The sequence below is a fragment of the Symphalangus syndactylus genome, chromosome 5, assembly GCF_028878055.3.
Source record: "Symphalangus syndactylus isolate Jambi chromosome 5, NHGRI_mSymSyn1-v2.1_pri, whole genome shotgun sequence".
NCBI lineage: Eukaryota > Metazoa > Chordata > Mammalia > Primates > Hylobatidae > Symphalangus > Symphalangus syndactylus.
Genome location: NC_072427.2, coordinates 146,092,735 through 146,116,030, shown reverse-complemented (window position 1 = coordinate 146,116,030; position 23,296 = coordinate 146,092,735). Strand labels below are relative to the sequence as shown.

The window sequence follows — 23,296 nt, the reverse complement described above, 5'->3', positions numbered from 1 at the left end:
AAAAGAATCCTTAGTTCTAACAGGTTTCTAAACTACATGAAATGAAATTTTTCAAGTATCCTGTTGTAAAGACTTCAGTCTTTTCCAGGTCATGATTCGTTGTCTTTTGACAGTTTTCACTGTGAATCACCTTTGTTCTCAGATTGTCTCTAGCGAGATTGTAGTCTTCTGCTGAAATACTGTCTTAGACTACCATCACCATGTTCCCGCTATGTATTTAGTTCCTTACCTGCACATCAGTATCTATGAAGTAACTTCTCTGAATTTCCCATTAGGGAAAGTGAGGCAGCGTCACTTTCCCTAATGGGTAGCAACACTTCCCCCTTTACTATCCCTGTGTAAATAAAGAACAATATCTGGAAAAATTGGAAGGGGTCCTGGAACACATCCCCAGTCAAGTTATTTCTCTGCTCTACACACAAACTGCTCCTCTGTGACCAACCGTAATTCAAGTGCCTTCACAACATGGCACCAAGTCTCCTTTCCAAATCGTTTTTCAACATGACTCTTTTTTTTTCTTTTTTTTTTTTTTTTTTTTGAGATGGAGTCTCGCTCTGTCGCCCAGGCTGGAGTGCAGTGGCGCAATCTCGGCTCACTGCAAGCTCCACCTCCCGGGTTCACGCCACTCTCCTGCCCCAGCCCGAATAGCTGGGACTACAGGTGCCTGCCACTATGCCCAGCTAATTTTCTGTGTGTTTAGTAGAGATGAGGTTTCACCGTGTTAGCCAGGATGGTCTCGATCTCCTGACCTCGTGATCCGCCTGCCTTGGCCTCCCAAAGTGCTGGGATTACAGGCGTGAGCCACTGCGCCCAGCCCTTCAACATGACTTTCTATATTTGTTATAAGTTTCAGCAAAGCTGGGTTACGACTATTCCCTAAATCCTCTTGATTGTCTACCCACATGCCTTCACTAACATTTTCTCTCTGCCTATAGTATCTTCTAGGCCTAATTTATACATCTGGTAATCTCTGTTCCCTAACGAGTGTCTTGATTTCACCTACCCCGTGACATCTGTATCAGGCATGGCCAATGCTTCCCCCTTAGATCCCTTTTTCTGGTTCTTTCCAACCACCCCCAGCTCCATTGTGTTTTATTTCTAACAGCTTTCACCTGTGAACTTTTTGAGAGGCCTGTTTTGGAGCCTCCTGGCAAGTTCCTAGGGGTTTACTCCTATGTCGGGTGGTGCCCAGAGCCAATAACTGCCTGATGCTGGAGTACAAAAGCCCCGCTTTGGTTCCTAAAGTGGAACAAACTCTGAAGTGTAATTTATGCTCCGGAGCTTCCTGCCAGTCAGGCTGAAGACTTTGCCCAAAATCAGTTGATTGCACCCATGCTTGGCTTCCTCCCCTCCCCTGTCCTGCTTCTCTCCACTCTCTTATTGGTTTCTCCCAGCAGCACTTTCTTAATAATTCAGTTGTCCGTTTTTCCCTCTCTCAGAATCTAATTCTGGAGAAGTTGATCTAAGATAATAGCTCTCCTGGTAACTCCAAATGCGAAGCAGCCATAATGCTTTCATTCACTGGTTATGTAATTCACTCATTCAGTCATTATAAAGTATTATTTTGGCTTGGCTCACTGGTTCATGCCTGTAATGTCAGCACTTTAGGAGGCCAAGGCAAGAGAACTGCTTGAGGTCAGGAGTTTGAGAACAGCCTGGGCAACATAGCAAAACCCCATCTCCACAAAAAGTAAAAAAAATTAGCTGGGCATGATGGTGCTGCCAGTAGTCCAAGCTACTTGGGGGGCTGGGACAGGAGGATCGCTTGAGCCCAGAAGTTAAGGCTGGTGAGTTATAATCGCACCACAGCACTCCAGTCTGGGCAACAGAGCAAGACTCCATCTCTAAAATACATAAATAAATAAAATATTCAATCTATATAACATTACTCATTCACTCAATACATAATTTAATAATGGTATAATATTACTAGCCTACTATCTGCCATATCCTATTCTTCCAGATGTCAGGAATATAGTCATGCATGTTGCTTCATTTGTATTCTTCTCCAACAACCTCTGTTCTAATGTAATCATTCTGGGGACAGCAAGAGTATCTTCTGTATCTTTGGGTCTCGGCTTACCTAGCACAGTGCTTTTATAAGTGGTAAGGATTCAGTAAATTACAGACTTTTATTTGTTATTAGGAAATATGTTTAATTGTGTTGACCACAGAGAGACAGAGTGAGGAAAAAGAAAAAAGGAAAAAGTTTGATGGCAAGGGAGGAATACATAGGCTAATAAGAATGTAAAACCAATAACTAAGACTGGCCTGCCTCATTTTCATGGATTAATTTTAAGAAGCAAAACCACGCACAAATACCTATTTCTAGCTATAACTTACCATTTCATCAACTGGTTTCAAATGATCGTCCAGAGACACAACTCGAAACATCACTGAAGAAAGAAAGAAAGATGATGTAAAGAAAGTATTTAACTTTTGTGTCATCACAGCTTTCTTCCTAAATTGATTAACTTAGGTGAATCAAAAAGCACTAGGTTACTACCATCTGTGATGAGGAGTTCCATGCACAGCTTATGTAATACATATTGGATCCTGGGGTTATCAGGTTGAGCTTATTAAGTTAATACTGCCAAGAAAGGGTTCAGTAAAAGAACTTCTTGTCTTTCTTTTGTACTTCCATCCCTTCCTTCTCTTTCTCCTCTTATGCATTCTCACAGCATATGCTCAGGCTGCCTAATGACTTCATTAAAGAAATGAAAGACAGAGGAGGCAGGTCACTTAACTGTTAGTACCATTCCTCACAGAGATTGCATGCATACTTATTCAGGATGTGCCTTTTCTGTGTATCCTTCAACAACCAATACCCTTATTCCCTTAACCCGCAGTGGAAGCACCTGCAATCAGCTATATTCTCCCACTCTCACATTCTTATCCATCTGTGTCCCGTCCCCGAGTTGGTTCTCAGCCTGATGGACCTTGTCAAACTCATGTTACTATCCAGTCAGTAAAATTCATTCTCTTTTGAAGATGTTTCTCTCTGCCCCTATTCCTCTCACAAAACACTCGATTTCTTTTTTGCTCTGAGGTTGCCTCTCTCCCTCTAGGTGTCTATAGTGGCGACCTCTCATCTTCCACATGGCTTGAGAAGGGAAATAAGTAACTTCCTAATTCACAACTCCAACAAAACATTTTTATCTTGCATTTTAATTCAAAAGAGAGAAATTATTATTTTAGATGCCACTAGTTTCAGAAAATTTATTCCTGTTGATGTCATCTAATGACTTTCTGGTTGCTGTCATAGAATGTCACCTGGCTAATGGTCTTCCTTTCTACTGCTTAGCTGTCATGGGAAATTTTGACATGCTTTAAGGGAAATGAAGATTCATGCCAAAATTGGTATTGGTCATCATAGCAGAGCTATTGTATTTTGGAAAAAATGTCAATTGTTGATGACAAGACTCTGTTTTCATCTGTCTATATATACTTTCTCTTTGTGTTTTCAGGTTCATTTAGAGTTCAACTTTGTTAATCTTATTCTTCCAGATTATTGACCTCTCCTGGCTTCAATCCATTTATACACACATTAATTTTTAAAGTCTTTATTTGATAAACTATTTCATAATTATATTCATATGTATGTGCGAGTATGGGTGTCAAATTCTGAATTTTTTTTTTTTTTTAAAAAAAGACTTGCTGTTTGGCTATCACAGGATTCACAAGATTGGCTGAGAAATGCTGATCCCATCATATCGCATGGTTTAAATGTGATCTCTACATTGATGGTTCTTCATTCACATCTTCAGCCGTTTCTTTTTTCTTTCTTTTTTTCTTTTTTGAGACAGAGTCTCACTCTTGTCACTCAGATTGCAGTGCAGTGGCGCAATCTTGGTTCACTGCAGCCTCGACTTCCCAAGCTCAGGTGATCCTCCCACCTCAGCCTTCCAAGTAGCTACGACTACTTGCCCCACCACACCTGGCTAACTTTTTTGTATTTTTAGTAGAGATGGGGTTTCGCCATGTTGCCCAGGCTTATCTTGAACGCTTAGGCTCAAGTAATCTGCCTGCCTTGGCTTCCCAAAGTGCTAGGACTACAGGCATGAGCAACTGCGCCTGGCCCTGCCCTTTCTTCTTACCTAAAGTTTCATAAACATACTGCTTCCTACTTGACATATCTGCCTGAATATTTAAAAGATATCTCATCCTTTGTGTGCCCAAAAATGTAATCCTGATTTATTTCCTCTTGCCCTACACTTCCTTATTTTAGTAAATGACAATTCTGTCCAAGTGTTTAGGCTAGAAATTTTGGACTCATTCTTATTCCCTCATTCTCATTCCCTCTTTACATTACACTGTACATCAAAACATACCTTAAAGATATTATCTGCTATTTCTCTTGCCCAGAATGATTTTCCCCACCCATGGTAGACATCCTCACTTCATTCGGGTCTCTGCTTAATTATCTTAAAACATTTTTTCCCTCTAGTTCTAATCTTTTCACCTACTTTGTTAGCTTTGTCATTTAAAAATTGAATTCTGGCCAGGCGTGGTGGCTCACGCCTGTAATCCCAGCACTTTGGGAGGCTGAGGCAGGCAGATCACAAGGTCAGAAGTTTGAGACCAGCCTGGCCAACATGGTGAAACCCCTTCTCTAATAACAAAATACAAAAAAATTAGATGGGCCTGGTGGCACACACCTGTAATTCCAGCTACTCAGGAGGCTGAGGCAGGAGAATTGCCTGAACCTGGGAGGTGGAGGTTGCTGTGAGCCGAGATTGCCCCACTGCACTCCAGCCTAGGTGACAAAGTGAGACTCCTTTTCAAAGAACAAACAAACAAAAAGATTTCTCTTTAACTCCAAAACTGTCCCTGTCTTTGTTCAAGATGTAATCGTCTTTTATTCGGACTCTCACAATTGTCACTAACTGGATCACTGCCATTTGTGTTGCCATAACCTAGCTAATCTTTCTATGGTTATCAGAGCTACTTTCTGAAGACTAAATCTTATCTTGAATCTTCTCTGATGAACACCTCACATTGCACAAAAGTCAGTGTCTTCATAACTTAATGTGTAGCAAGTCACACATTACTTTTTGTGAAGTTCTGACCTGGCCTTCTACCACAGCCTCCTTTCCAGCCATTCCCACCAAGCCCCCTAACCTGAAGCTATACAGTACCCCTTACCTGCAGTAATTTCATCATGAGTACTGACTTTACTTCTGTCACGGTTATTTCTATAATAGCCCTTTCCTTCTCACACAGAGGGGCTGCTTTCCCTTCTACCCTGACATTGGAAGCTTGAATAGCCCTTCTTTAATTCTCCCAAAAACAACTAGAATCTGTTTTGCTGAAGACTTTGTGTATCAGTCAAGTACCTTATCCCTTCTTTCTCTAAATGCATTTCTAAATAGCCTCTTTGATATACTTATTTTTTAATGACTGAAGAATTAGTCACTTTCTATTTTATCTGTTTACTATACTTTTTCATATTGTGTTCATGCCACTATATAGCAGTTAATATATTGCATTATAAATACGTGAACTTCCCTGGTCAGTTTCTCGTTTATAAATTTTGTATTACTCTTCACTTTTATATTGCTACAGTGTATCAGATTATCCAGGGTTCAATATCCACATAGCAAGGGTTGAGGAAGTTGTAAATCAAATGGACTTTTAAACCATATTAAAATATGAAGATTGTACCCCATGTTTTACTATCATATAATCTACTGTTTATTTGAAGGGCAGATTTTTATGGAATTAAGAATAAATGTCTCCTAAAATGTCAAATAGTTTAGGTAGTATTTTAATTCATGGTAGTTTAATGTAAAATAACCTGTGCTCATTAAAGAAAATTAAGAGAAATTCCCTGAGATAGAAACAAGTTGAACTATAAATCAATTACACACGCAAATCTAAAAACATGCTATTCATGGCTTGTGTGTTTGCATCTGTATGTGGATATTCCATGTAGAATGTCTTTAAAGATAATATATTTTCCCTAATTTAAAAAATTAACAGAAGCTACAATAGGTGTTTTAGAATTATGTCAATCTCCAGAAAATATTTGTGATAGCTGCACCATATCAAGTCATGTACAGATAACTTTTATTCCTATTTCTTTTATAGGTAGGGTACCCTTAGTGTGCAAGGTGTATTCTTGAAAATCTCAATTTAAACTAATTTGTTTAGGAGTTATCTTGTTAAGAGATTACATGTGTTACTATAAAAGTATAGCCCTCATGTAGCCATAGCATAAATAGCTGATAATGTACTCAACTTGCCAGCTTTAAAACTATGAAAACTCAAGTTTTCTGTCAGTTAAAAAATTGGGGAAAATGTTTTCATTAAGTAAAATTATATACAAGAATGAGATGATAAAAACACGCTTTCACATCATAAACTTTCAAAGCCGTATAACTTAAATTTACATAATTCACAGACATTTCTAGTGCACTAATTGTCAAAATAGCACAAAATTTTCAAAACAGGACAAAACTACTTTCTTCATAGAATGACAGTGGTTGTCAGTGTAAGCAATACACAATATTTTTTTTCTAGGTAATGGGAATGCTAGTGCTTTCTCTGGATTAGTAGGTAAATTAAAGTAACTTCCTCTCTATAATTCTCTGAAGTTTAAGAGTTTTATTTTAGAGCTTAAAAAACATTTTAGATTTTGGCGATTCTTTTTTCTCTATTTAGGTGCCTGGCATCTTTTATAGATTTACCCATAAGTATGTATTTTCAAGAAAAAGACTAAAATGTATTAACGTTTAAATAAAGAAAATACCTTACTGTTCTAAATCTTGTGTTGTAGCAGGGATAAATGCTTTAAACAAATGCAATTAAACTCTTAAAACAAAATTTCAAGAGACAAGAGTAGTCGGTGATTATTTTGGGGGAGGGACTTCTTACAACCTAAAGTTATACCAGGTAAAACCTACCCTAAATTTCTTAAGGGCTACCTTGTGCTCATTGTCCACAAGATAGCAGACAAACTAATTGGCTGTCCTGTCTTTATTTCTGATCTTGGAGTTAAATTTCATTGTGTGCTTTTTCTTTGATCTTGGGCACGTTTGGGCAGAAGTGATAACACTAAGGAAACGCCAGTCAAACAAATACCTAGTTTTCAGTCAGGCAAATACTTCTGGTCAAACCAGGAACTCAAAGAATGTGTTAATTACAAATGTATGAAGCTGAAGAACAAAAAGTTACAGAAAGGTATCTAGACAATTTCTGCATCCTCTCTTTAGAGTTTCAAATGGATACATTTGCAATACTGTAGCCATCAATAGTTCCCTATAAAATTTTTAGCCTGCACTGATCTTCTATCTCCTGTAATTTCTCAAAGGGAGGAGGAGAGATGCATATATAGACATCAAAATGCAGGTGGCGGTCACATATGAAGCAACAACAAACTAAATGTGCAATGAGATTTTAGTAATCATAGTTAATATCACACATTTTTATTCAAAAAGAAGCATGATGCTGAGTACATTATGAATATTTGTGGCATTATATCTCAGATTGTAATGATCAATTTTTTGAAAACTGAGTATCTCTCAATTGTGTAAGACTCCTGGCTCAATTTCTTTGCTATGTTATAACCTTTCCTCTGTGCATTAGACTCTTTACTAGACTGTGGACGGATAAGAAATTTTAAAAAAGCAATCTTAAATTAAGTTTTATTGTTTCTGTGCTCTTTGAAGTAGCAGCCACCTTCCCCACCTCTGCCTTCTAGAGCTCTCCTTAGCAAGAATCCTAGAAGCCTTCCTTGGACATCCTCTCATGTCAAGCACATATACTCTTCCCCCTCATAAGCACCTCCCACCCCAGCATGCGTGCTCTCGTAATGTTTGTTCCGCTGTTGTTGGTGCCAGCTCAAACTGTACAGCCATGCCCTGTCTTTCTTGTCTAGTCCTTCAGTCTTTCTCTGGTGCCTAAATACTGACCTGAATGCCCTCTTTTGTGAAGTGAGGGAGGGAGGCAGAGGGTCAGGGGAAGAGGAGTGGAAGGGTGGGGATAGCACAATGCATGCAGTGCATTCCTCCATCTCCAGCACACATCCCTCACCTCCCTCTGCTTGTGTTGTTCTGGGATCACAGTGTGTTGGTGCCTAAGCAGGCTCTGATTACTGTGATTCCCAGTTCATCCACGACTGCCTCCTCAAGCCATGATCCCCACATCTGTAGTGACTCCTCATGGGTGTTACTTAACTACATGAAAATGCCTCTTTAGTTCTATATTCAGGGATTTCCTTTAACTCTTCTATTCACTGCAGCTTCTTTTCCTTCCTTTTTTTTTCTTTTATTATATCACATTTTATTTTATTTTTAATTATTATACTTTAAGTTCTAGGGTACTTGTGCACAACGTGCAGGTTTGTTACATATGTATACATGTGCCATGTTGGTGTGCTGCACCCATTAACTCATCATTTACATTAGGTATTCCTCCTAATGCTATCCCTCCCCCTCCCCCCACTGCATGACAGGCCCTGTTGTGTGATGTTCCCCACCCTGTGTCCAAGTGTTCTTATTGTTCGATTCCCACCTATGAGTGAGAACATGCGGTGTTTGGTTTTCTGTCCTTGCGATAGTTTTCTCAGAATGACGGTTTCCAGCTTCATCCATGTCCCTACACATGAACTCATCCTTTTTTATGGCTGCATAGTATTCCATGGTGTATATGTGCCAAATTTTCTTCATCCAGTCTATCACTGATGGACATTTGGGTTTCTTTACTCCAAATAAGTTTATCTACTTCTCATTTTATGGCATGGTTTTTTAATTAACTCTACCTCAGTGCTTTTTTATGTACCATTCATCTCATCAGAAAAGTCTTTCTTCTGACTGCTGTAATCTGTACTCACCAACTCCTTCTGCACCCAGGAGAAGAGAGGAGGCTTTTCAGCTTAATTCAACGTCACACTGATTATTCTATTACTTGGGCAATTCTCTAGTCACTAGGTATCTCATTACATGTTCATGACATACTTTGTTGCTGTTTTATTTCTATTTCAACCATAAGCTTGCAAGTTTGCATAAACTAAAATTCAAAATTCCCAAATATGTGATTAGAATGTTATTAGAATAATATGGATATTATTAGAATATTATTAGAATAATATGGATTTTATTAGAATATTATTAGAATAATATGGATATTATTAGAAAATAAGAATAAGGTGCTCTTTAAAAATACACTTTCTGAGGCTCCCCACCCCAGACTCTTGGAAATGAAATCTCTAACATTTAGGCTATGTAATCTATATTTTTATTTTGTATTTTTAAGCAGGTTCTCTAATAAAATTTAATACAATAAAATTTCTGAGCTTGTATTGTGTACCATCAATTCAAATATCATATAAGTGACATTAGTTGAGGGTAACCTGATTTAGGTACACTCACCTTTCTGTCCAGGCTTGTAGATGGGTTTATCAGTCTGTACGAAGACCACATTCTCTCTGGATCTGATTGCCACAGATCTCCTCTCTTCCAGGTTGAGAGTGGCTCCTTTAGCAGAAAATGTAATAAATGCCAGTGGGTCAGATCTGGCCTGAGGAACCTAGGGAAAAAATAAATACTCCATGAAACTGATTTTTTATTAAGAAATCTCTATCACTGCGTGTTGGTATCACTAAAAGTTTTAATTCACCATTTGTCATATCTATTTCTTCAATAACCAACCTTGTTTATTTCTCTTGCTTTGTCACTTCCTTATCAAACCATTTAAATGAATTCTTTTGCCTTTCTTAAAACTTCCCTTTTCTGCAAAGAGTCATTCTTTCTATATGTCTTATTCCCTTCAACAATTCTCTATCATAAAATCAAATGTTTTGGCTCTTGCCCTTGTTACCATTTATGACTGTACTTAACATCATCTCATACTGAGGAGTATATTATTCTTTTAAAAGTTAAAATAACTTTACACATACAGTCAAATAGCCTGATCTCTGTCCCTAAAAAGTCAGTTATGTGGGTGGTGTTCATGCACCTGTAATATTCTTTTCTCTATTAAGCAGAAAGAAGTATTTACCTCAAAGCTGATGCATTTGAAGAAATTTTCTCCAGTAACATTTTCTTCAAATATTTTGGTCTGGACCTCACCATAGTTGAGGGAGACCGTCAAAACAACAGATTCAGTGAGATTAAAAAGCTGGGCACAAGCTTTATCCAAAGAGCCTTCTTGTAGAACAGAAGGAACCAGCAGAACATACTGCCTACAAAATTCAAGCAAGACCATTACAATTGAATGTGTCAATAATTAGTTACTTAGCAATTATTGTGTTAATTGAAGAATTTTTCAGTTTAAGAAAAGTATGTTATTCTTAAATGTTAGAAATACATCAAATGGCTAAATCTGTATGAAACAGAAAGATGTTGGCCCATGAATTAAATTTTTAAAAGTCAAAAAGGAAATCCCAATTAAAAATCAGCAGGTAATTTGTCATTAGTTCTATAAAGGTTAACATCATCAGTGTTCTTATACAATGCTTTTGCCCCCAAACTGACACAGCACATTCTGTTTTATATTTGCCTACTGTTTATCCAGTTCCTTCCCCAGCAGCTGTCAGACACCTCTTCCTCAACATAAATACAGCACTGTTACAGCTCTTACTCAGTATTCTGGATATCTACGAGGCAGAGATGATGGTGCCATTCAAATTTGAAATTTACTATTCCCATGAGCATATTTTGGATTATATTGTAAAATGATAAAATTATTTAAAATCAAATCACTGCAATAAAAATGTAATGTTTAATTATTATTATTATTTTCTAGACAGAGTCTCCCTCTGTCGCCCAGGCTGGAGTGCAGTGGCACGATCTTCGCTCACTGCAACCTCCACCTCCCAGGTTTAAGCGATTCTCCAGTCTTAGCCTCCAGAGTAGCTGGGATTACAGGCTCATGCTACCACACCCGGTTAATTTTTGTATTTTTAGTAAAGACGGGGTTTCACTATGTTGGCCAGGCTGGTCTTGAACTCCTGACTTCAGGTGATCCGCCCATCTCAGCCTCCCAAAGTGCTGGGATTACAGGCGTGAGCCACTGTGCCCAGCCTGAATTTTTAATACCAAGCTCTATTTGCCTTCCACATGAAATAATAAACTGTGTAATCACTTACACGTTTGGAGACTGAGAAAGAGACAGATGAAAGAGAAAAACACCCAGATGTATTATCTTCCACATCATGATCCAATGAATGAAGAAAAAGTCAATAGGCCGTGTCTGCTAGATCCATGTACAGGTCAGTGTGCTAGGAGCCCAGATGTTCTCACTATTCAGGGAAGCCGAGTATGGGACTATATATCCATGCAGGAGATTTTGCCAGTATTTCCTGAGTCATTCTTAAAAGTTTAAGGCATGTTTAAATTTTAGCCACCTCCCAGTGTGTTACATGTCATTAGGTGTGTCATCTAATTTACAAGTCTTGCATCAGCATTTCCTAGACATAATTTACAATGCCTATGAGTGAAAATTTCAAGAACAAATTAAATCTCATTTCAGTAAATTCAATTATTGTAAATTAATTTGTATCTCACTATTATTTCTTGGTTGAGAGCTAAATCTATTTTGAGAACTCAGTACCAATTTCTGGTTGGCAATGTTCTGTGTAGTTATTACAATGGAAGCAATGTAAAAATAATAAAGGCTTAAGGAAGCTCTAATTGAAAAAAAAATAAATAATACCATGTATTTTTTATTACTAATTGTAGATGTTGTATTTTCCATACGACATATTTTTATATAAAAGTATCCTGGTAGGAAAGTTTATTGAAGCATTACTTTTTCTTTTTTCGCATTTCATTTTCTTCTTTTCCTTTACCAAAATTATTGCCAAGTATTTTGTGTTTCTTTGTCTTTAGAGTTTTAACTAAATAAGATGCTCTTAGAAAACAATCTCACGATTGCTGTGACTTTATCACATATCACAAAGTGGTTTCATCGGGCTGTGCCTCTGACATTGCCCTTTTACTGAAAACAGCAGGAAATCTATTTTACCAACTGTTTTTTCCTAAAATTCAAGTTAATTATATTATATCCTCTTTAAAAATCCTTCAATGGTCCACTATTACCTACAAGATAAATTCCAAACTCTTTAGAAAAAAAAGTTTCTTAAGGTTCTTATCTATCTTTAGCCCCCCACTGCTTGCCCACAGACGTTCTGCTTTCTTCCCTGAAAAAACCAGCAATGTGCCACACCCTTTCATCTCTCCATGTGTATTTGTGGGCTCAATCTTCTGTCTAGAACCTCTCTTTATATGACTTGCTGTCTACCAGGTACATATATCCTCCTTGTTCTTTTGTGATTCAGTTCAAACTTTCATAATTCCCAAGCTGAAATTAGTTGTTGCTGCTTTTAGCTCCCATAGCACGGGTACTCATCTATATTACAGGATGTCATGTCACACTATAAATATTTAGTTTTTATGTAATACACGCCACTTGGCTGTGGGAATCTCAGAGATACAGCCTACATGTTTTATTCATTGTTGAATTTCCAATGGATGGTATATGAATGCAAGCACTTCTCGAGTCAATCATGACTTTTAGTCAGTCTCAGGTTTTCCATAGAATCTTGTGTCTGTGTACAACTAACCATATTCTTGGGGAGCAAAATAGGAGAATATTAACCCTCCCAGGAGGAGAGCTTCTTTCCATTCAACCCATCCTATGCTGCATTTGACTCTTGATTCCCAGACTTTTAAAGCAAACCCATTATTGGGGTGCTAGCTTTCTATCCAGAGGTTGTACACAGGTTTTGTAATGCAGTGAGATGCAGATGCATCTTTCTGACTAATAATGTCTTCTGCTGGGTTCCCACTGCTATATATTACAGAGAACTAGAAAAGATTAAAGCCAGTCATCATCTGTATTTAGGGCACGGTCAACTTAATGAAGCATTAGTTTTTATTTTATTCTTACTGTATTTTCACCTAATCCTTTCTAAAAAGCCTGTTATCATGCATTTCTTTACCTGTGAAATTTTGGCCAAATCTAAAGACAATTGCCCTTAATCATTTGACTAAGACAATGGACTTTATGCTTTCAATCTACTCCTTCCTCTTTATATCCCAGTTGGCTAACAGTCTCAGATTAGTGACTACTTGTGTTGTTCTTTGTGAAAAGCAACACCCAAACCTACCTCTCTTTATGTTTGCCTGTTACTGATTCCTTGGGGTTTCGTACCCCTTGCTACAACACTTATTCCAAAGTGTGAATCTAAAATGATCAGTTACTATTTGAGGAACACAGTCAGGCATGTACTTACATACAGAGCATCTTTACTAATTAAAATGCAAAATATAAATCATACCAGTAGTAGGGCACATCTGGAGATCAAATGCTTTCTCAGACTTTATTAACCCATTACAATTTGGAAATCCAAATCTAACATCGATAACAGCAAAGTTAATATAAGAAATTTCCAAAAGACAAATACAAATGTTTGAATTTGTTGAGTAGAAGGTGGATCTTGTAGTACACTTATCTTTTATAAGGATAATTAAATTCATCTTTATAAACACACACACAATCTCATCTAACTGATTTGACTGAAGAAATCATAATTATTAAATATTTGAATAATACCCCTCTGATAAATAAATATATGAGCATACTACATTGACTTGCATATATGAGAATTTTCTAGATTGCCAATTAGCACCTAAAATTTGGAGTAAATGCCCTAACCTTCTATCTGGGACTCATGTTTAGAATTATGATTTATTTTCTTATTCCATGGAATTATAATACATATGGAGTAATTCTATTAATATTATTTATACTTGCCTCCAACTCTCTAAGTTACATCTGACTTAAGGTACGATTGTTCATTTTCTTAGATTTTCCTCCAGATCTCAAAAGTGAATTTTGTACATAAACATTATCCAAATTGAGAGACAGATATAAATATAGACCTCCCTAATACACCTTCTAAATTTGGTAAAAGTCTTCTAACTGTTTAAATGTGAAACAGTAAGAATAACAGAAAGACATATGTACACATGAACACAGACATACGTAAGTTTTTTACAATACAATAACAATGTTATTTGCATATAGGATACAGAGCAGTTGTTTCTAATTCTCAGTCTATGCATGGGAAATCCCCTTCTATTGTGGGAAAAGATTTCATCATTTACTAGACAAGAAGGATCTCATTTATAAAGTTAAGGGCGTGGAGAAAGTGGGAAAAATGATGGTGTGGGTTGTCTGTTAGGCAAACTGGGAATGCCATTTCCAGCATATGGAAAAAAATCCCTCTTTATTCACATACATTCCAATGTTCATTTCCTTGTCATGTAAAGCAGAGACGTGTTTCATTACAACTATAAAAGTGCAATGCTGGGCTAAAGCCTCCTTACCATGACTACAAAAAAGGATTCTAAACAAAATCTAAATCAATGCTTCTAACTTTAAGATCATTGCTCTAATGTTTTTAAAAAATGCATCTGGGATGCCTTTTATTATAATTTTTTAACAGCAGCAATTTATGAAATGAAAAAAATGAGTTCAGTAATTGTCAAAATAAAATACAAGTAAGACATAAGTCCAAGTCTGAGTATATTGTGAATACGTTGAAATAATGTTATTAATAGATATTGTCTGCTTTTATGGCAGTGAATATTCATATATTTAATATAAGAAAACATTTTATATTCAAGATGCCTTTCCCTACAATGCAAAGTAACTGAAGTTTATAGGTAATATATACTATTAAAAAATAAAAATTAATATATACTCATGAAAAGTAAAAAGAAAAATAAGAAAAAGAATAAATTATGCTTCCAAGCTTAGTGAAGATTTATTCACTCTTCCAAAGTCAATTTCAGAATATAACTTCTCTCCTGTGTTTTCACCACCTTTCTTGCTTCACTTTCTTTAAAGTATAATTCTTTAGGTAGTATTGATCATTTTTGATATTAAGAAAATACAAAGCTTCTGGAAATAATTCAAATCATTTTGCAACTTTTGGCTGTCATCACTTTGCAAAGCATGCAGTGTTTCTTCGTAGCCAGTTGATGAAGGGCTTATGGAAATTTGCCAGGAACTTACCATGAGTCATGGGACAAATGGGAACTTGTCCTTCCCTCTGCAGAACCTGTTCTTGAGAAGCCCTTTGTCCAGAGCCCCAGTAGGCAGCTGGTTCATACCAACCAATGGTAAGCAATGCTCATCTGTTCTCTCCCTTAAGACCTCTCTTTGTGTGAAGACCCACAAGCATAAGTATCTGTGGTGGGGCTGTGTCATGAGGGCAGGCTCATAGTGCTCTCCTCTGAGTTACCACTACTGAACATAATCAGGGTGTGTAAACTTGTTTTATTTGGCATTAAAGCTGTTACAACAAGTTATAAACATTTCCAGAGCTTCTTACTAGTGGAAGCAGAGGTAGTCTCTCAGGCAGAGTGTGGTTGGGACTGAATGCACTCTGTTAGGAAAGGCCTGTGGTAAATGTAACACCTTGGCACAAGAAAGTTGTACTTTTGTTGTAGTGTAAATCAAAAATAAAATTCTAAGCCCCCCAACCAACAGAATGAACCCCTTCTGTCAGCCAAGGACATCCTACAGTAAATCTGAAACACTAGTTCAGGCCATGATAGGAGTGGGAGGTCAGATGTATCTGATTACACCTTCCCCCTTTGGAATCCCGGCACTGCTGATCAGCATTAACATTAAAACAGAGACCTTAAGACAAAATGCTCTTTGTAGCAATAAGACACCAACATGACAGGTAACAGGACCTAAAAGAAATGGAAGTATTTTACCCTCAAATATATTTCTTTCTTTTTTTTAATCGAACATGATCATTTTTTTAAAATTTTACTTTAACTTCTGGCATACATGTGCAGAATGTGCAGGTTCGTTGCATAGGTAGACATGTGCCACGGTGGTTTGCTGCACCCATCAATCCGCCATCTAGGTTTTAAGCCCCGCACCCAAAATATATTTCTTTGACATATTTTGAAATGGATCTGCACAGCTGTCTTTTGTGGGGAAAATCTACATTCTACAGAGAATCGCCTTCCTTTTCCAGGTCATTTACCTGATCCAGGAGAGACTTAACTAAGAGTCTGGCACCTTTTTAAGTCTGATAAGAGACATTTACAATCTATTCTCTCTGAAGCCTGCTACTCAGAGGCTTCATCTGCATAATAAGAATCTTGGTCTCCAAAACCCCTTATCTTAACCCAGACATTTCCTTCTATTGATTCCAGGTCTTTAGATAAACTATTTTAATCAATTGCCAATCAGAAAATCTTTGAATCCACCTAGGACCTGGAAGCACAGTTCCCTGCCCCCTTTGAGCTGTCCCGCCTTTCTAGACCTAATCAACGTGTACCTCAAATGTATCGATTAATGTCGTATGTCTCCCTAAAACATGTAGATTCAAACTGTGGCCCAACCACCTTGAGCGCAAGTTCTCAGGATCTCCTGGGGCTGTGTCTTCATGGGCCATGGTCATGCATATTTGGCTCAGAATAACTCTCTCCAAATATTTTACAGAGTTTGACTCTTTTCATAGACAGTAGCTTTCAGAAAACTACAATTACTCAACCTGACTTTAAAATATTAACATATTAAGAATTTGGTTTGTGTGTAAAACATTCATTCCTTTCCTTGTAAGGTAGTTACAGAGAAGGACAAAGGCCTTGGAGCCTCATGGTGAGTGTTTGGATCTTGGTTCTACCACTTCTCAGATGATCAACCTTGGATGAGTTATTTGAATTCCCTGTGCTTCCCTTCCTTTGTCTATAGATGGGAATAATCACAATACCATACCTTATAAGCTTGTTGTATATAAAGTATATACAAGTATTGAACAAATAATATATTTAAAGTGATTAGAACAGTGACTGACACAGTAAACATTGGGTAAGCCCCTACAGAACCTAAATATTACACCCCCAACCCGCACACACACCCTACAAAATTCTAGTCATAAACAGCATTAGTATGAACAATGGATTACTCATGTCAGCCAAGTCCTCTCCAAAATGATTTTCCTGAAATCAGTATAGAAACAACTAAAAAGAAATGAGATGTCATAAGTTCTATATAATGATGCTATAGAATAAAGGAGGAAAGGAATTGAAAAAGAAAAGTAAGAACATCTTTATCAGGTGCAAGTAACAGAATACCTAAATAGACTTTTAAAAAATCAAACATTTATAATCTCATTTGGCACAAATCCTGAGAATGGGGGACTGGCATTGGTTCAGCAGCTCACTCATGCCATCAAGGAGTTTCCTGAATTCTTTCCACCCTACTTCCTTGATGTGTATTATTTGCAATTTTGGCTCCTGAAATAGCAAAGATTATTTCTTCCCAGTAGCATCTCAATCTGAATGAAAAGAGTGAGCAGAAAAAAATTTTCTTCTCCTATATCTCTCTTTTCTTTTCTCTTCTCTCCTTCTTTCTCCTTCTCCTCCACCTTCTCTCTTTCCCTCTTCCTGCCCCCCCACCTCTTTTACAAACTATTGCAGATGCTATATTAGGAAATTTTCCTGTATAGCTCCTTAGCCAGGCCTGGCTTATATCTCTCATTGCTAGGCCAAAGTAGTGAATGCTGTGGTGTACCCTCTAGATAATCCCCTTCATGGCAGAGGCACTTATGACCCTAGCTGCTAGGAGTGTTGGTGGCTGTTGGCTGTCAGATGAATTCAGCTCTGAGAACTTCCCTCAGCATCAGACAAACATTTCACCCAGGTTCCTCCTCCTTTCTAGGGGCAGCTCAGTGCACAATAATGGGTGCTGTGTGTGTATAAATGCACAGCTCTGTTGCCTTAAATTAGGACAACTCTGAACAATCACCCCAACCCCACAGCTCCCCACGGGATATACTGATAACTTTATTGTGACTGCCTTGTAGTACAGCTCCTTTTTCTGTACAGTCCTGCTTCCTTCATCCTCTACAGGTGTTGATCTTTAGAATTCTCTCCAATAAACCCTCTTCCCACAAACCTTCATCTCAGGGTCTCCATTTTGTGGAACCTGATCTGTGGATTCCAATCACTGTAAGAGGGGATTGTGATAATACGATCGACTTAAAAAACAAAATCATGATTCATCAGAGAGCTCTTGAGGCCTGAGCAAAATACACATTCTCTAAACTTAAAAAGAAGAGGAAAATCTCATGGGTGAACAACCACAAACACAGAAAAGTGCATTGTTCAAGTCACTTTGACTATTGCATTGTGTTGGAAGGATGGGAAGGAGAGAACAGAAAGTTGTGAGCAAGATAAAAATACTAAAATGTCATTCTTTGGTACAGGAAAAAGAAAATGAGAGCTCCCAAAAATCAGTGACCAGCAAGAACAATTATGATATTAACATGGGCAGAGTTTCCTAAAAGAAGAATCCAGAGATGGTCTAAGCACTGCTTCTCAAACTTTAATTTGTACATACCCAATCTGAGGATGATCTTGTTAACATGTGGATTCAGGTCAGCATATGACCTGACATTCTGCATTCATTTCCAACAGCCTCCCAGCAATGCGAATACTGCTACTCTTCTGACCACACTTAGAGTAGCAAGGCTCTGGAGGCTTTGAACCCCAGTTCACCATTACATATGGCTGGGGAAGCTTGGAATAACCTTGATGTCCAAGCTATGCCCTTAGATCAAGGGATTTAAATTGTGGTCTTGGGGCTAGTAGTGCCAGTATCACCTGGGATCCTCTTAAAAATACAAGTTCTTCCATGGTGTATATGTGTCACATTTTCTTAATCCAGTCTATCATTGTTGGACACCATGGAATACTATGCAGCCATAAAAAATGATGAGTTCATGTCCTTTGTAGGGACATGGATGAAGCTGGAAACCATCATTCTCAGCAAACTATCGCAAGGACAAAAAACCAAACACTGCATGTTCTCACTCATAGGTGGGAACTGAACAATGAGAACACATGGACACAGGAAGGGGAACATCACACAACGGGGCCTGTTGTGGGGTGGGGGGAGTGGGGAGGGATAGCATTAGGAGATATACCTAATGTAAATGATGAGTTAATGGGTGCGGCACACCAACATGGTACATGTATACATATGTAACAAACCTGCACATTGTGCACATATACCCTAGAACTTAAAGTATAATAATTATATATATATATATACACACACACACACAAGTTCTTGTGCTTCAACCAGACCTATTGAGTCAGAATTCCAGGAATGAGCCTCAGCAATCTCACCATCTGGGTGATTCTGATACACACTAGAGTTTGAGAACCACTGCCTTGCTTCAGCAATCCTATTAAGTTGGTCTAAGTGAGACGTCACATTAAAACAAACAAACAAAAACACCCAGGCTCCTAGCATGTTCAAGGAAACTCCACCCAAGAAAAATGTGACCTTCTAGTACACTTGTGCTAGAGGTTTAAGACAACAAATCCAGCTTATTTTGGCATATGATGTCCCTTATGGGATGAAAGAAATGGGTAACTTTTTTTCCTGCCTAAGTAAGTAAATGATCAATTTTCAGTCCTCAATTTCCTTGACACACTTGCAGCACTGGACACTGTTGACTACTCCTTTTTCCCTGACAGTTTTTGACCTGGCTTCCAGAAGACCACACTGTTTTTGTCTTCCTCTGACTTCACTGGTTTCTCTCTCACAGTCTCCATGGCTGATTTCTTCTCAGTCTGCTTCCTCCCAATCTCCACATGTTCAAGAGCTTCACAGAAAAGTCCCCAATTCTCTTCCCTATTCAGACTCACTGCCTGAGTAATCTCTTCCCATCCCACAGTCTATGTGCTCACAATTCCACAATTTATATATATATATTTTTTTAGCTCAGAGCGCTCTCTTTCTCTCAAACTCCTATACTGATTGTCCAACTTCCAATCTGATGTCTCCACTTGAGTATATAAAATCAAAAGCTCAAAGATGAATTATTAATCTTCTACCCCAAAACTATGTCAGCCATGGCATAGCTCAGGTAATGGCAATTCTTTCTGTAGAATTAGCTCAGGCCAACAGCATGGGAATAATCTCTGATCACTTTTATTTTTTCTCATTCCTTGTATCCAGTCCATCAGGAAATCATACTGGTTTTACTTTCAAAATATACCTAGAATCTATTGCTTCTTACCAGCTTCTCCCCTGCTACAACCCTGGTCCAAGCCACAATCACCTTTTGCCTGGATTATTTTCACAACCTCCACCAGGTCTCCTCACTTCTGCACTCCTACAGCCTATACTCAACACAGCAGCCAGCTGATTATTTTAAAACATAATCAGATCAGGTCACTGCTCTATCCAAAATCCTGCAATCATTCCCAGTTTTGCTCAGAGTGAAATCTAAAGCCCTAACAATGACCCTTGATCCCCTACCTGGTTTGGTGCCCCAACATGGTTCTTATCTCTCTACCTACTACAATATGCACCTCTTTGCTCCATCTGCTCTAATGCCATGCTAACTTAATTGTTGTTTCTTGAACACACAAGACACACTTTTTTATGGGCCTTGTTTCTTTCTAGCTGATCTCACTGCCAGGCCTACTCTTTCCTTAGATACCTATGTGGCCAACTCCATAACCTCCTTCAAGACTCTGCCCACATGTCATTGCCTCAATATCAACCCTAAGCCTTGTGTTTAGCTTTCCAGTCTTCTCACCTCCCAGAGTGTTCTATATCTTCCTGCCCTTCTCTACATTTTATATTTTCCATAGCACTTATAACCTCTTCATTTCCCAGACTTTGCTTATCCATTATGTTCATTATTATGTTTGTGCATTTCGTTTGATTGTATTATACATATTGTTTGTCTCCCCCATTAGAATGCAAGCACCACAAGGGCAGCTGTTTTTACTATTTTCATTCATTGATATTTCCCAAACTCCAAGAAGAGTATTTGGCAACTATCAGTATTCAAGACTGGTGGTCTGAATTAAAGCAGCATGGCAGTGCTGGATAAAAGCATGTGGATCTATGAGTCATTCAGGAGGTAGATCAACAATTGTCAATTACCAACACTGAGAGAAAATGAGATGAGAGAGAGAAGGTGGTAAATTTGACCCTTAGGTGATGGGTGATGATATTGTCACACACTGAAGCAGGGATCTAAGTTGCAGAAACTGGTTTGGAATAGACTATGGATCCTATTGAAGTGCCTGTGGGACATTCAGTTAAAGAAGCACCTTAGGCAGTGGGATATATGGAACTGAAATGTGAATATAGAGGCATATATTTGGGATACACAAAAATACAGACAGTAACTGAAATGCAGGATATTTAATGTGTATAGTGAGAAGAGAAGAGGGTTTGCAATAGAATTATAAAAAAATTATTTAATAATAAGAGAAAGGGAGGTCAAAATGAAAATCATTAAATATCCAGAAAGTGAGAAGGAAAATGTGATTATTATGTGATTATTATGGGAATATAATCCATATCTTTAGGACATGGATACAATCCATCTTTAGGATATGGATTATACGTGATGTTGGAAGGAAAAGAAAACAATAAAGAGAAAGAGGCTGAGGATAAAGAAGAGAAAGACAACAAAATTGATGGAATGAAAAGGTGGCGAAAGAGGATGAAATTTCTAGAACATAGCAAAGGAGATGTTAGTGTTAAGCATTTCAGCTACTCATTAAATGTATATATATCTATATGTATATATATATACACACACATACATATATACACATATATATGTGTATACATACACCTGTGCATATGTATGTATATCTATGCACACATGTGTGTATACACGTGCACATATGTGTATACCTACATATATTCCCATGTACATATGTGTATACATGTGTATGTGTATGTATACTTACATATACTATACATGTGTATGAGCATGTATACATACATATACATATATACACCCATGTATATATGTATATACATACACATGTTCCATGCATATATGTAATACATGTATGTATATACATACATATACGCACACATAGTTTATTTCAAATTGCAAAAAAGTATGTGATTACTTTATAAGAAAATGATAGAGACAGTTAATTATTATTCCCATTGTTCAAAGTACTTTTGCATGGAGCAGGAAGGGTGGACATAAAAGTGCCATGTGATGCTTCAATAGCACAAACCTTCCCCAAATCAGAGCTATACAACCTCCATGAAATATTCCATGGTAGTCTAGTGTACTAAAGACCTCTTCTTAAACACACACACACGCACACATACACAATCCCATGAATATAATCACATCAAAGCTTGGCACTTCCCATTCAACACTCCAGAATTAAAATGTTCATTATTTACTATTAAAATCTGGACCAGGAAAATGACTTTAATACTCTGTTCAAAAAGAAACTGGGGAAAGGTTTTATTGAAAAGGGCAAGTAAGAGAGCTGTATTGTTCATCTACCCACATCTATTCTTTAGATGGTATTTTTCTCTCAGTTCCTTAATACCTTCCATACTCATTGTGACACTAAGAATTTTCCACCATAAACATTAACTGTAGCAATGCAGGTGAGCAACTCAAGTGCATTTCCATGATGGCAAACTGCAAGGTGGGCATAGTGAGTAGTGAGTTTCCTGGCTTATGGGGGGCAATCAGAATTATGGCCTGAATGCATTGGCACAACTCTGCCTGAAGTCCAGGAAGCTTTTCTGTTATAAAGGTCTCCTTTCTAGACCACCTTTGAAGTTGTAAATTAGCTAAAGTGGAGTTGGTGTGCACTTTCTGGATCCGGTGGTCTGTGCTTGGATGCCTAAACAAGAGGAGTTGCCACTAGTCATTTTAGCCAAAGACTCAGCCAGAATCCTATGCCTTAGTGGGACTGGGAACGTGTTGGTGAGAGGGAGGTAAGAGGATGAGTCTTGCACAAGCTAGACGCATTAGTCACATCTTTCCCAGCCCTTGATGTGCCTGGTAAATGATGTCTGTCCAAGTGCTGTGAGGGCTTGTCTTCAACAGGAGCCCTGATGTGCTGCTACAGGAGGGGAGATGAAGACGCTTGCAGCCCTAAGGGAAGGTGCCGAATACCACCCTCTGTGTGAAAGCACCCGCTGTTCAGATTCAGATAAACACATTTCAGCTCTAGCACATCCACGAGTACCTGTTCTCCCCCCTTACACAACAGCACCTTACAGAACAGAGAACAAAACTTGAACTGTCATAAACTGTGCTCTGAGGGGAGGAAAAGGCTGGCTGACAGTGAGAGCTACTCCTGCTCAGAAATGAGGGGGAAGGACTCTGTATTCTTCTGAATATAAAACCCTAGTGAATTTCCAGTAATGCTGGGTGATGACAGGAGGGCATCAAAGCCCTAAAGGCTGGTAACCAAGCTGCCAAGCCAGGCTGTCCACATGCCATCATTAAGAGCAGTGG

At 38.0% G+C, this 23,296-nt stretch overlaps 1 protein-coding gene across 5 annotated transcripts in view; it reads right to left on the bottom strand.

The window, feature by feature from the left end:
* LOC129483393 (ovostatin-like) overlaps positions 1–23,296 on the bottom strand; it is a 115,229-nt gene that overhangs the window by 62,015 nt on the left and 29,918 nt on the right. For 2 of the 5 annotated variants that reach the window (XM_055280717.2, XM_063640801.1), the window contains exons 3-5: positions 10,000–10,183; positions 9,372–9,528; positions 2,344–2,396 (exon numbers count right to left, since the gene is read on the bottom strand). In XM_055280717.2, coding sequence (XP_055136692.2) covers positions 2,344–2,396; positions 9,372–9,528; positions 10,000–10,183 — 394 coding nt within the window. Of the gene's footprint in view, positions 1–2,343; positions 2,397–9,371; positions 9,529–9,999; positions 10,184–11,089; positions 11,387–23,296 lie in introns of those variants that run through there. The other 3 variants (XM_063640802.1, XM_063640803.1, XM_063640800.1) reach the window with 2 other exon arrangements.